The 12132-nt window shown below is 41.5% G+C and overlaps 2 protein-coding genes across 4 annotated transcripts; both read right to left on the bottom strand.

Moving 5' to 3' along the window:
- Positions 1-111: 111 nt before the first annotated feature.
- On the bottom strand, positions 112-4818 carry LOC133155417 (sodium- and chloride-dependent GABA transporter 2-like). 2 transcript variants are annotated; one of them, XM_061280716.1, is made up of 15 exons: positions 4688-4818; positions 4417-4579; positions 4208-4342; positions 3474-3614; positions 3179-3266; positions 2957-3089; positions 2752-2886; positions 2571-2674; positions 1840-1964; positions 1592-1704; positions 1261-1398; positions 1016-1118; positions 718-818; positions 390-560; positions 112-251 (listed from the first exon to the last, which is right to left on the bottom strand). In XM_061280716.1, exons 1-15 carry the CDS (start codon positions 4721-4723, stop codon positions 153-155), a joined length of 1785 nt encoding a protein of 594 aa, XP_061136700.1. In that variant the 5' UTR covers positions 4724-4818; the 3' UTR covers positions 112-152. The 2 variants fall into 2 exon arrangements, with proteins under 2 accessions (XP_061136700.1, XP_061136701.1); XM_061280717.1 differs by having other exon boundaries at positions 4417-4604; positions 4688-4794.
- Positions 4819-5896: 1078 nt separating this feature from the next.
- On the bottom strand, positions 5897-10800 carry LOC133156123 (sodium- and chloride-dependent GABA transporter 2-like). 2 transcript variants are annotated; one of them, XM_061281905.1, is made up of 14 exons: positions 10651-10800; positions 10442-10576; positions 9727-9867; positions 9251-9326; positions 9025-9157; positions 8820-8954; positions 8637-8740; positions 7914-8038; positions 7666-7778; positions 7412-7549; positions 7167-7269; positions 6865-6965; positions 6251-6421; positions 5897-6148 (listed from the first exon to the last, which is right to left on the bottom strand). In XM_061281905.1, the coding sequence occupies exons 2-14, from the start codon at positions 10503-10505 to the stop codon at positions 6050-6052; spliced, it is 1503 nt and encodes a 500-aa protein (XP_061137889.1). In that variant the 5' UTR covers positions 10506-10576; positions 10651-10800; the 3' UTR covers positions 5897-6049. The 2 variants fall into 2 exon arrangements, with proteins under 2 accessions (XP_061137889.1, XP_061137888.1); XM_061281904.1 differs by lacking the exons at positions 5897-6148; positions 6251-6421 and having other exon boundaries at positions 6902-7040; positions 10651-10784.
- Between the last annotated feature and the right edge of the window lie 1332 nt (positions 10801-12132).

The raw sequence follows: 12132 nt of genomic DNA, 5'->3' as shown, positions 1-12132 counted from the left end.
GTAAATCAAGTTTTATATCTTTATTTAAATCCACAAAACTGAGAAGTGATTGTTTTGGTTTACATGATGATGAAATACATACTTTTTCTTGTAAATCTGTTGCCGTGGAATGGGCCGATTTCCAAGGAAACAATGGTCATTTTGAGTGTCAGTCATTCCAGATCCTCCTCAGTGATGTGTTGCAGTGTCGTGTCGCTTTCCAGGGCCAGCGAAGAGTCAGGTGGCTTGGGCCAGCATAAGCCATGGAGACGCTAAGAAATGTATACAGGCAACACCGTTGAACTGAAGCTCACCAAAATCTGAGATTCAGCCATTGAGGCAGGTATTTGCTTTTGGACTTGTAGAAATTCCTTCTTTCGCTGCACATTTGAGTGATGAACTCAACCCACCTGACTGAGAGTTCCGGTGGCGGTGCTTAACTTGTACAGCGCCCAGCCTGGCACCAGAAGGATGGAGGACAGGGCCATCATCCAGCCCGATACGTAAGCCCAGGTGGGGTACACGTACCAGCGGTTAAATGTCAGGGGCTGGTATTCAACTAGAGAATATACAAAAGAGCCCTGGAACAAAACAAAACAAAACAAAAAAAAAGAGTTTAGATACACATTGGTTCATTTTGAAAATCATATGCAGAACAACCCAGCATTACCTAATGCAAATGTAGTTCATGAAAAGGCTGACAAGCACATTACAGCTCAGAACTTGAGCATCACTCACCAATGTCACCAAGGGGGTCAGGTAGCGCCAGCAGATTTTGAAGAACGGGTTGACACGCTCACCTGTCATATCTGTGATAATGCTGCACAGCCGCTCTGCTCCTTTATGAAGTATGTACAATGGCACAAGATTGATGAACACATCGTGACTGTTATAATTATGACAAGAATAACCCTAAAAAAAGTGCACAATAGGTGTTCACTTAATTTGTTTTTGGTAGTGATTTACTGATCATCAAGTGAGTTGCAAAGGCCAAAATTCACTATGAAACCAAAATCAAAGACACGACCCAACCTACCGAATATCCAGCCCACAGCCATGATTTGAAACACACAAAGAAAGAGGAGGCATGTTCCATTGCAAGCGTAGTAATCAAAAATCTGGAAGACGTACATTCCTCCCTGCGGACGACATTAGAAAGAAATATACGTAGGACCCATTGGCCACAATATCAGCTAGACTAGCGTATAATAGCTACAGAATGGACTTTAAATGAAGCACTTTTTGGCATAATAGACAGATTCATAGCAATAATATTCTGACCTCAGTGATCATGACGAGCTGCAAGAAGAAACACGTTAGGCAGAAGAGCAGGAGGAAACCTTCCCGTCTGCCCGGCCGACGCAATAGTCTGGGAAATACGTCTGAGAAGGATGTGATCACCGCCTCAATGCCGACAAACTGCAGGGAGAGAGCCCACCCACAAGGTCACTTCCAGGCAAAAACAAACATCAAGTCAGTGTTTTCGAACATTCTAGCCAATTCATGTTTCAAAAAGCATACTGTATATAATGAAAGCCCACAGCCAAGCCTGACAGATTTTATTGAAACCTTTAGCGTTGATGAAAAAGTCAGTGATTGTAAGTGGTCAAACCTGCGTATCCAGGCCCAAGAGGATGATCATGACAAAGAAGCAGACGGACCAAACATTAGGCAGTGGCAACATGGCCACCGCTTGAGGGTATGTAATGAATGCCAAACCTGGACCTGGAAAAGATATCCAAATGCCCGTCAATTTGTAACATTCAAATGATCTGAAGTGAATGAAAGTCTCAAATGAGAGGCGCTTCTTCACCCTTTCACTTCTTTTAGATAGAGTGAGATGTAAGAAGTTTACTGCACCTGACTCGGCCACGTCTGCAACAGGAACACCTTGCTGGTGAGCCATGAAACCCAGCACCGAGAAGACAGCAAAGCCAGCTACCAAACTTGTACAACTGTTCAGCAAACACAGCCACAAGCTGTCTCTGCAATACATACAAAAACATTCATTTTCCAAACAACACACACAGACAGCAATGCCAAGTAGGAAATATAATTTGGACCACTCTATGATATTTATTTGTGTCTATTTTGTGACCGCACGGCAAAAAAAATGATCGCTCAAATTGATACATTGTAAATGTTGAACATGTTCATTCAAATCACAGTTATAGGCTATTTATAGACCTTCACGTTATTTCTGATAAGGAAATATTGTCGCATCAATCAGTCAGCATTTTAAATGGTTTGCATTTTCAGTCCTAGAGAACAGGTTTAGTAACATATTTACTCAAATCATCGCTTTCTGTTTGTGCTAATTGGCGTTTTCAACCGAGTGCACTGGATGTTTTAGCCTCCAGCTAAGCCGCGCCCCATAAATGACATTGCACCGTTTAGAAACTTAAAAATGTGCTCATTTGAAAAATAATGGTATGCGTAATTTAATAATTGATCATTAAGAAGGGCCAGGAAGGTGTTTTTTGCTGTAGAAAATACTCTACTGATGAAATTAACTGTGTGAGTGTGTGTGTGTGTGTGTGTGTGTGCGCGCGTGGGTGCGTGTGTTTGTAATACAAAATATGAATTTCAACTTGTAGCAATTGTTGCTTTGAGTGTTGTAGCTGCCCAGTACAGTCAGGCCGCCCACACCGATGCTATACGAAAAGAAAATCTGCGAGCAGGCCTCCATCCACACCTGTTCAAAAAGAGTCACAGAGTGCGCTTATGTACGTACCTTCCATATCAGTGATATATAATTCAACTCAGTCCTACTTGAGGGTCTGCGAGTCGTGACACCTCAGGCAGAAGGTAGAACTCGACTCCTTGTCTGGCTCCTGGAAGAGTGAGTCCCCGGATCAAAAGAACGAGTAGCATCACGTAAGGGAAAGTGGCAGTGAAATACACCACCTGAATAAGACACAGGTGGGTCAGAACGCTTATTTTTTTTAAAATAATTGGTGCATTTTGATCGCTTCACCTTTCCAGTTGATTTTATGCCTTTCCAGATGCAGAAGTAACTAATGACCCACATAGCCAGGAGGCACAGAAGCACCTCCCACCTGATGCTGCCAATCTCCTCAATGCCCCCTGAGATTTTCAACACGCGACGTCTGGACAGGGATGGAGGTGGGGAGGAAGACACAATAAGTCACAATGTTTTTAAGATAGCTATTTCAGTGTGCTGTATTATCGTCCTCACTCCCAGAATTCTACTTCGGCGGAGGATCCATTGGTACGGTTGGTATGGGTTAGGGTTAGGTTCCAAGTTGTAACATCAACACAATCCGCTGAAAAAATGACAGATAATGTATTGGCACATTGTAAAGTACGCATGTGTGTGTGTGCGTGTGTGTGTTGTACACTGACTGTAATCTAGCAAAACATAATTTCCTGTCATTGCATGAAATTATGTAATAAAATATTTCCAATCATGTGAGGGGTGAGGATTTCGAGCCAAAAAGGAACACTACCCCCTACTGTGTGGTCGACCTCACCAGTGTTCCAGTAGTTATCACAGGTGCTCCAGGGCAGTGGCGAGTTGAAGGAGAACACCAGGTAGAGCAGGGCCCAGGCAAGAATAATCATGTAAGTCATGAAGCTGTACAGCATTATCAGCTGACCCCCATAACCGATGCCTGACACACAAGACGAGTCTGTTCTTAGTGTTGGATTTTGTCAGATAAAGTCCCCACAAAAATGTGACTTGTAGTTCAGTGCACATATGTTTTTTTCTCCTTCATTATGCATTTCATGACGAGTGCGAATTGTACTCTGGAGCGACTTGTAGTTCGGAAAATACGGTAATTGAAAATAATTGTGATAATGAATGTGCCTGGGTTACTTTGTCCCAACCTTTGTTTTCTTATAGTTTTAGTTTAATAGCACTGTTTTAAATATTAATTTTTGTGTATCAAAGGATGAACTCTGTGGTTGGGTCATAGATTAAAAGAGAAAGACAGAATTAACTCTTCAATTGATTGTTAACCTTTACACAGAATTATCATATCCTGAGCTACTTGTGAAACTGCCTCTGGGTTCCAAGCACCTGCTCACAGGTAATGAAGGAGCAGACCCATGAAAGGACAAGGCGTCATTGCAGCTACTGAAGTATAACCATGGGGTCTTAGATCGGTGGAAAGACCATGGGGGTGAAAGTGTGCCGCAGGACAAGTTCAGTTGGCTCATGTTTTGTGCTTCAGAGGCTCACATATGTTGGAGTGTTGCATACCTTCAGCCAGTGGACACAGCTTTCTCCAGCAGGTGATGGCTCCCTCTTGGGTGTGCTGGCCCATGGTGGTCTCCAAAAGGAAGAGCGGTACACCGCACGTCACCGCAAACACCAGATATGGCATCAGGAATGCACCTGAATGTTACATGTAGACTTTGGTGATATATGTAGATGTTTTGGAAGAAGTTCTGGCTGCCATATTTGCTTACCGCCCCCGTTTTTGTAGCATAAGTAGGGAAACCGCCACACATTGCCCAGGCCCACAATGTTCCCGGCAACTGCCAGAAGAAACTCCACCTTGCTGCCCCAGTGTCCTCTCTTCTGAAGTACACGTTGACCTGGCTTTACGTTGCATTTATTTTTCCACATTCTCTAAAAGCACAAAATGAAAGTGACACTTCCATTCAGTCGCAGACACACACAACGCTGGTTACATCAGATTAAAAAAAACATGCCGTTTGTGTTTCGAATGCCTCATACCTCACTTGTCCTAGCACAGTGGCAACCTTTCTTCATGCAGTAGTGAAATGGCAACAGGTGTACAAACTGAGCTAAAATTTTGCTACTCTACTCTTTTTGCGCTTTGTACTGACCTACATTCTCAATTTGCAAATCAAGGGGTGTGGCCCGTTAATTAGAATTACCCATACCCCCTAGGGTAAGTAAACAACACTAGTACGCTGTTTGCAAAATTATTAGGCATGAGCCTTTTTTGATCGTATGATAATTTTTAGGCATATTTTCCAAGTCCATGCTGTATAAGCTTGAATGCTTACTCAATACAAGCATATCAAGGGGTGTGTATTTGTGTTATGAGGGATTGTGGGGCCTCAGCAGATCAATACAGTGTGCATAATTATTAGGCAGCTTGTTTTCCTCAGGCAAACGGAGCAAAAAAGAGATTAAAGTGACTCTGAAAAATCAAAAATTGTAAAAAGTCTTTCAGAGGGATGCAACACTCGTGAAATTGCTAAGAAATTAGGGCGCAATCACAGAACCATCAAACGGTTCCTTGCAAATAGTCAACAATGTTGCAAAAAACATGTCAAGGAAAAAAAGATGCAAATTAACTGCCAAAGATTTGAAACCTCTACCTAATGTTCTGGCGAGTGAATGCATGTATTTCCAACTTTGTAGCTGCACTAACTTTTTATTTAGCATTTATTTTTGAGGCAACCCTTGACTAGCATTTTATTGTCTGATGAAAGTGTGCCTAATGTATGCTTCAGTGTGTATTATTATTGTGAGACTTATTATACGTGTATTATTATTGTATCTCGTGTAGTAATTGTTGCTTTGTGTGTTGTAGTTGCCCAATACAGTCAGGGTGCCGACACCGATGCTATACGAAAAGAAGACCTGAGAGCCAGCCTCCATCCACGCCAGTTCAAAAAAGGTTACCATTGGGCGTGTTCACCCTCCATCACAGCGCATGTAGTATGATGTTCCATAGTGGACGCAGCTTCTTCCAGCAAGTGACGCCTCACTCTTGGGTGTGTTAGCCCACGCTGCTCTCCAAAAGGAAGAGCGGTGCACCATACGTCACCGCAAACACCAGATATGGCACCAGGAATGCACCTGAATGTCCAGTTTTACTTTGAGGCCACATTCTCATGCATTAATGAGCAACTGGCTGAGCAGTTAATCAGTTCTGAGCAGAAATATATGTTCTCTCGATGACATGTATCGTAAATCAACTTTCAACTCTTTATTTAAATCCACAAAATTAATGAGAAGGGATTGTTAGATTTTCATGATGATGAAACACAAACTTTTTCTTGTAAGGCTGTTGCCGTGGAATGCACCGATTTCCAAGGAAACAATGGTCATTTTGAGTGTCAGTCATTCCAGATCCTCCTCAGTGATGTGTTGCAGTGTCGTATCTCTTTCCCGGGCCAGCGAAGAATCAGGTGGTTTGGGCCAGCATAAGCCATGGAGACGCTAACAAATGTATACACACAACACCGTGCAACTGAAACTCACCAAAATCTGAGATTCAGCCATTTAGGCAGGTATTTGCTTTCGGACTTGAACTCAACCCACCTGACTGAGAGTTCCGGTGGCGGTGCTTAACTTGTACAGCGCCCAGCCTGGCACCAGAAGGATGGAGGACAGGGCCATCATCCAGCCCAATACGTAAGCCCAGGTGGGGTACACGTACCAATGGTTAAATGTCAGGGGCTGGTATTCAACTAGAGAATATACAAAAGAGCCCTGGAACAAAACCAATATAAGAAGAATAGAATTCATCATCTGCACCGTTTTGTGGATGTACAGAGCCAGGCCATGGCTGTAAAGGACCAGATAAACATTTTAGATTATGGCCCCCACTGCTTCCACTAATAATGATGAATCACATCAAAAACATAATTGGTTGATTTAGTTTTTGTAAATTAAAGATATCATAATAACATAAAACAATTTCTAAACGGATTAAGTATACTACATCAATGGTTTAGTAGAATTTTAATATACTAAACAACATTAAATCAAGAACATTTTTATTTATGATGATACACATCCATTTTACATAGTTTAGACACACATTGGTTAATTTTGAATATCATATGCGGAACAACCCAGCATTACCTAATGGAAATGTAGTTCGTGAAAAGGCTGACAAGCACGTTACAGCTCAAAACTTGAGAATAACTCACCAATGTCACCAAGGGGGTCAGGTAGCGCCAGCAGATTTTGTAGAACGGGTTGACACGCTCACCTGTCATATCTGTGATAATGCTGCACAGCCGCTCTGCTCCTTTATGAAGTATGTACAATGGCACAAGATTGATGAACACATATTGTGACTGCTATAATTATGAGAAGAATAACCCTAGAAAAAATGTGCACAATAGGTGTTCACTTAATTTGTTTTTGGTAGTGATTAACTGATCATCAAGTGAGTTGCAAAGGCCAAAATTCACTATGAAACCAAAATCAAAGACACGACCCAACCTACCGAATATCCAGCCCACAGCCAAGCTTTTAAACACACAAAGAAAGAGGAGGCATGTCCCATTACAAGCGTAGTAGTCAAAAATCTGGAAGATGTACATTCCTCCCTGCGGACGACATCAGAAAGAAATAAACGTAGGACCCATTGGCCACAATATCAGCTAGACTAGCGTATAATAGCTACAGAATGGACTTTAAATGAAGCACTTTTTGGCATAATAGACAGATTCATAGCAATAATATTCTGACCTCAGTGATCATGACGAGCTGCAAGAAGAAACACGTTAGGCAGAAGAGCAGGAGGAAACCTTCCCGTCTGCCCGGTCGACGCAATACTCTGGGAAATACGTCTGAGAAGGATGTGATCACCACCTCAATGCCGACAAACTGCAGGGAGAGAGCCCACCCAAAAGGTCACTTCCAGGCAAAAACAAACATCAAGTCAGTGTTTTCGAACATTCTAGCCAATTCATGTTTCAAAAAGCATACTGTAGTGGTCAAACCTGTGTATCCAGGCCCAGGAGGATGATCATGACAAAGAAGCAGATGGACCACACATGAGGCAGCGGCATCATGGCCATCGCTTGAGGGTATGCGATGAACGCCAAACCTGGACCTGGAAAAGATATCCACATGCCCGTCAATTTGTAACATTCAAATGATCTGAAGTGGATGAAAGTCTCAAATGAGAGGCGCTTCTTCACCCTTTCACTTCTTTTAGATAGAGTGAGATGTAAGAAGTTTACTGCACCTGACTCGGCCACGTCTGCAACAGGAACACCTTGCTGGTGAGCCATGAATCCCAGCACCGAGAAGACAGCAAAGCCAGCTACCAAACTTGTGCAACTGTTCAGCAAACACAGCCACAAGCTGTCTCTGCAATACATACAAAAACATTCATTTTCCAAACAACACACACAGACAGCAATGCCAAGTAAGAAATATAATTTGGACCACTCTATGATATCTATTTGTGTCTATTTTGTGACCGCACGGCAAAAAAAATGATCGCTCAAATTGATACATTGTAAATGTTGAACATGTTCATTCAAATCACAGTTATAGGCTATTTATAGACCTTCACGTTATTTTTGATAAGGAAATATTGTCGCATCAATCAGAGTCAACATTTTAAATGGTTTGCATTTTCAGTCCTAGAGAACAAGTTTAGTAACATATTTACTCAAATCATCGCTTTCTGTTTGTGCTAATTGGCGTTTTCAAGCGAGTGCGCTGGATGTTTTAGCCTCCAGCCAAGCCGCCCCCCATAAATGACATTGCACCGTTTAGAAACTTAAAAATGTGCTCATTTGAAAAATAATGGTATGCGTAATTTAATAATTGATCATTAAGAAGTGCCAGGAAGGTGTTTGTTGCTGTAGAAAATACTCTACTGATGAAATTAACTGTGTGAGTGTGTGTGTGTGTGCGCGCGTGGGTGTGTGTGTTTGTAATACAAAATATGAATTTCAACTTGTAGCAATTGTTGCTTTGAGTGTTGTAGCTGCCCAGTACAGTCAGGCCGCCCACACCGATGCTATACGAAAAGAAGATCTGCGAGCAGGCCTCCATCCACACCTGTGTAAAAAAGAGTCACAGAGTGCGCTTATGTACGTACCTTCCATATCAGTGATTATATAATTCAACTTAGTCCTACTTGAGGATCTGCGAGTCGTGACACCTCAGGCAGAAGGTAGAACTCAACTCCTTGTCTGGCTCCCGGAAGAGTGAGTCCCCGGATCAAAAGGATGAGGAGCATCACGTAAGGGAAAGTGGCAGTGAAATACACCGCCTGAATAAGTAGAGGAGGGTCAGAACAATTGTTTTTTTTTAAATACTTGATCCATTTTGATGGACTACACCTTTCCAGTTGATTTTACGCCTTTCCTGACGCAGAAGTAACAAATGACCCACATAGCCAGGAGGCACAGAAGCACCTCCCATCTGAGGCTGCCAATCTCCTCAATGCCCCCTGAGATTTTCAACACTCGACGTCTGGTTAGGGATGGAGGCGGGGAGGAAGACACAATATGTCACGTACAATGTTATTAAGCTGGCTATTTCAGTGTACTGTATTTTCGTCCTCACTCCCAAAATTCCATTGCTGCCGAGGTTCCGTTAGTGTGGTTAGTATGGTTCCAAGTTGTGATGTCAACACAATCCGCTGAAAAAATGACAGATACTGTATTGGCACATTGAGAAGAATAGTGTGTGTGTGTGCGCGTGTGCGTGTGTGTGTGTGTGCGTGTGTGTGTGTGTGTGTGTGTGCACGTGTACTATAGGCAATATAGTGTATATTAGGGTAATGGTAGCCTAAAGTATTTATTTATTTATTTATTTATTTATTTATTTATTTATTTATTTATTTATTTATTTATTTATTTATTTATTTATTTATTTATTTATTTATTTATTTATTTATTTATTTATTTATTTATTTATTTATTGATTGATTGATTTATTTATTTATTTATTTATTTATTTATTTATTGAAATGAAATGATGTAATCAAATATTCCCAATTGTGAGGGTTCAACTACTGTTTGTTACTTGTGAGATGTTACCTGTGTTCCAGTAGTTGTCACAGGTGCTCCAGGGCAGTGGAGAGATGAAGGAGAACACCAGGTAGAGTAGAGCCCAGGCAAGAATAATAATGTAGGTCATGGCGCTGTACAGCCGAATCACCTGCCCTCCATAGCCGATGCCTGACACAAATTTGAGTTCAAGGTTCAAGGACAAGTATACAAAGGGTATGTATACAAGCAATAATACAATACCACATACACAATTAATTAGTTCAAAACAAACTGTCATGGCACCTGGTATCTTTGGTTTATTTTTTTTATACTTAAATACAGTTAAACACAGTGTAAGATTATGTTGTCCCTACTTAACTGAAATTTTTTTGCTTATAGTTTTGCAAGCAGTTATAATATATTTTGTGTTTTTAAGGTTTTACTCTGTTTTATTCTGTGGTTGGACAATAGATGAAATGATACAGACTCCAAATAACACTCCAAATTTAATATTGATTGTTAAAATTTACACAGTATTGTCAGTTATCCTAAGCTGCTTGTGAAACTGCATCTGGGGGCCAAGCCACTGCTCACAGGTAATAAAGGAGCAGACACATGACAGGACAAGGCGTTATTGCAGCTACTGAACCATGGGGTCTTAAATCGGTGGAAAGACCATGGGGGTGAAAGTGTGCTGCAGGACAAGTTCAGTTGGCTCATGTTTTGTGCTTCAGAGACTCACACATGGTGGAGTGTTGCATACCTTCAGCCAGTGGACACAGCTTTCTCCAGCAGGTGATGGCTCCTTCTTGGGTGTGCTGGCCCATGGTGGTCTCCAAAAGGAAGAGCGGTACACCGCACGTCACCGCAAACACCAGATACGGCACCAGGAACGCACCTGAATGTTACATGTAGACTTTGGTGATATATGTAGATGTTTTGGAAGAAGTTCTGGCTGCCATATTTGCTTACCGCCCCCGTTTTTGTAGCATAAGTAGGGAAACCGCCACACATTGCCCAGGCCAACAATGTTCCCGGCAACTGCCAGAAGAAACTCCACCTTGCTGCTCCAGTGTCCTCTCTTCTGAAGTGCAGGATGACCTGGCTTTACGTTGCGTTTATTTTTCCTCATTCTCTAAAAGGACAAAATGTCTGTCACTTCCATTCAGTCGCAGACACGCACAACGCTGGTTGTGTACTTTTACCCAAATGCCCAATTTATGCATTGTCATATAATGACACCTGCCCAAGCAGTGAATTTTGAGGGGAAATTTACGTTATCGCCAACACGTAAGATAAGTCATGGTTCTTTTCTTTGTTTGAATGCACAAAGACAACACATTTAAATAAAGCTGCATCAATTAATTGAGGCACAGCATCAACTAGAGTGGTACCCACTATTAGGGAGCGTTGCCGACCTTAGTGTTACATAGCATGATTGAAACAACTGTGAGGCTATAATTAAAATGTTTCAACGGGCACCGTAAAATGGAAACACATAACATGGCAACATTTGTACATCAAAACGTACACATTTTACTTTCACAAACAATCAATGTCAATTGATTTTAGTCAGCATAGATTGGTGATAATTGGAAAACCATATTTACTGTATGATCATTTCACAAGACAATGCAAAAATTCAAGGCTTACTAGTTTTTAAAGAGGAAGTCAACCCAAATGTTTTCTTTGCAATAATATGTTTTATTTGCCCTCACTAGTCTAAATGCAGCTCTCTGCTCTCTGATTAATAATGTGTTTGTGGACGATGAATTAGGTCGCAAAATCCACCCATTTTTATCCATCTCAGGGGCTTCAGAAAACGGGTGACCCGTGATTGGTTGTGACCTGAGACCTGACAGCAAGTGTCAAAGTGGACGCCTCCTGAGATGGATGAAAACAGTTGGATGTTTTCTTTTTAATTCATATTCCACAAATGAAACATTAACACCGTGTTTCGACTCATTATGCTACAGAGAACATATTCTCACTGACTTCCTCTTTAAGAAAAAGAAAAGTACAATTTTGATTCGATTTATCTCAAAAAGGGCCTGCGTAACAAAAATTGCTTTCGATTTCTTGATGTTATTGAAAGTAAAGACAATTTGCAATCTAATCATTTTAGCATTTAGCAACACCATTAAGATGACAAATGATTTGCTTTCACGAGCCACTTAAGTGATGTGACGGTCAGATCTGGTCCCTGCCACTTGACTTCAACTTGTGTGATTTACATTCTCTTTAAAGCCCACGTTTTACTACAACAACACAAGATGACAATGTACATGCAGTAACATCAAACTAAAAAAAAACATGGTAGTGTTTCAAGCGCCACATACCTCACTCGTCCAAGCACAGTGGCAACCTTTCTTCATGCAGTAGTGAAATGGCAACGGGTGTACAAACCGAGCCAAATATTGGTACTCTATGCTCTCTGTGCTCGACCTGTATTCT

This window comes from Syngnathus typhle, linkage group LG6, assembly GCF_033458585.1.
Source record: "Syngnathus typhle isolate RoL2023-S1 ecotype Sweden linkage group LG6, RoL_Styp_1.0, whole genome shotgun sequence".
Lineage (NCBI taxonomy): Eukaryota > Metazoa > Chordata > Actinopteri > Syngnathiformes > Syngnathidae > Syngnathus > Syngnathus typhle.
This window is presented reverse-complemented; position numbering and strand designations above follow the sequence as displayed.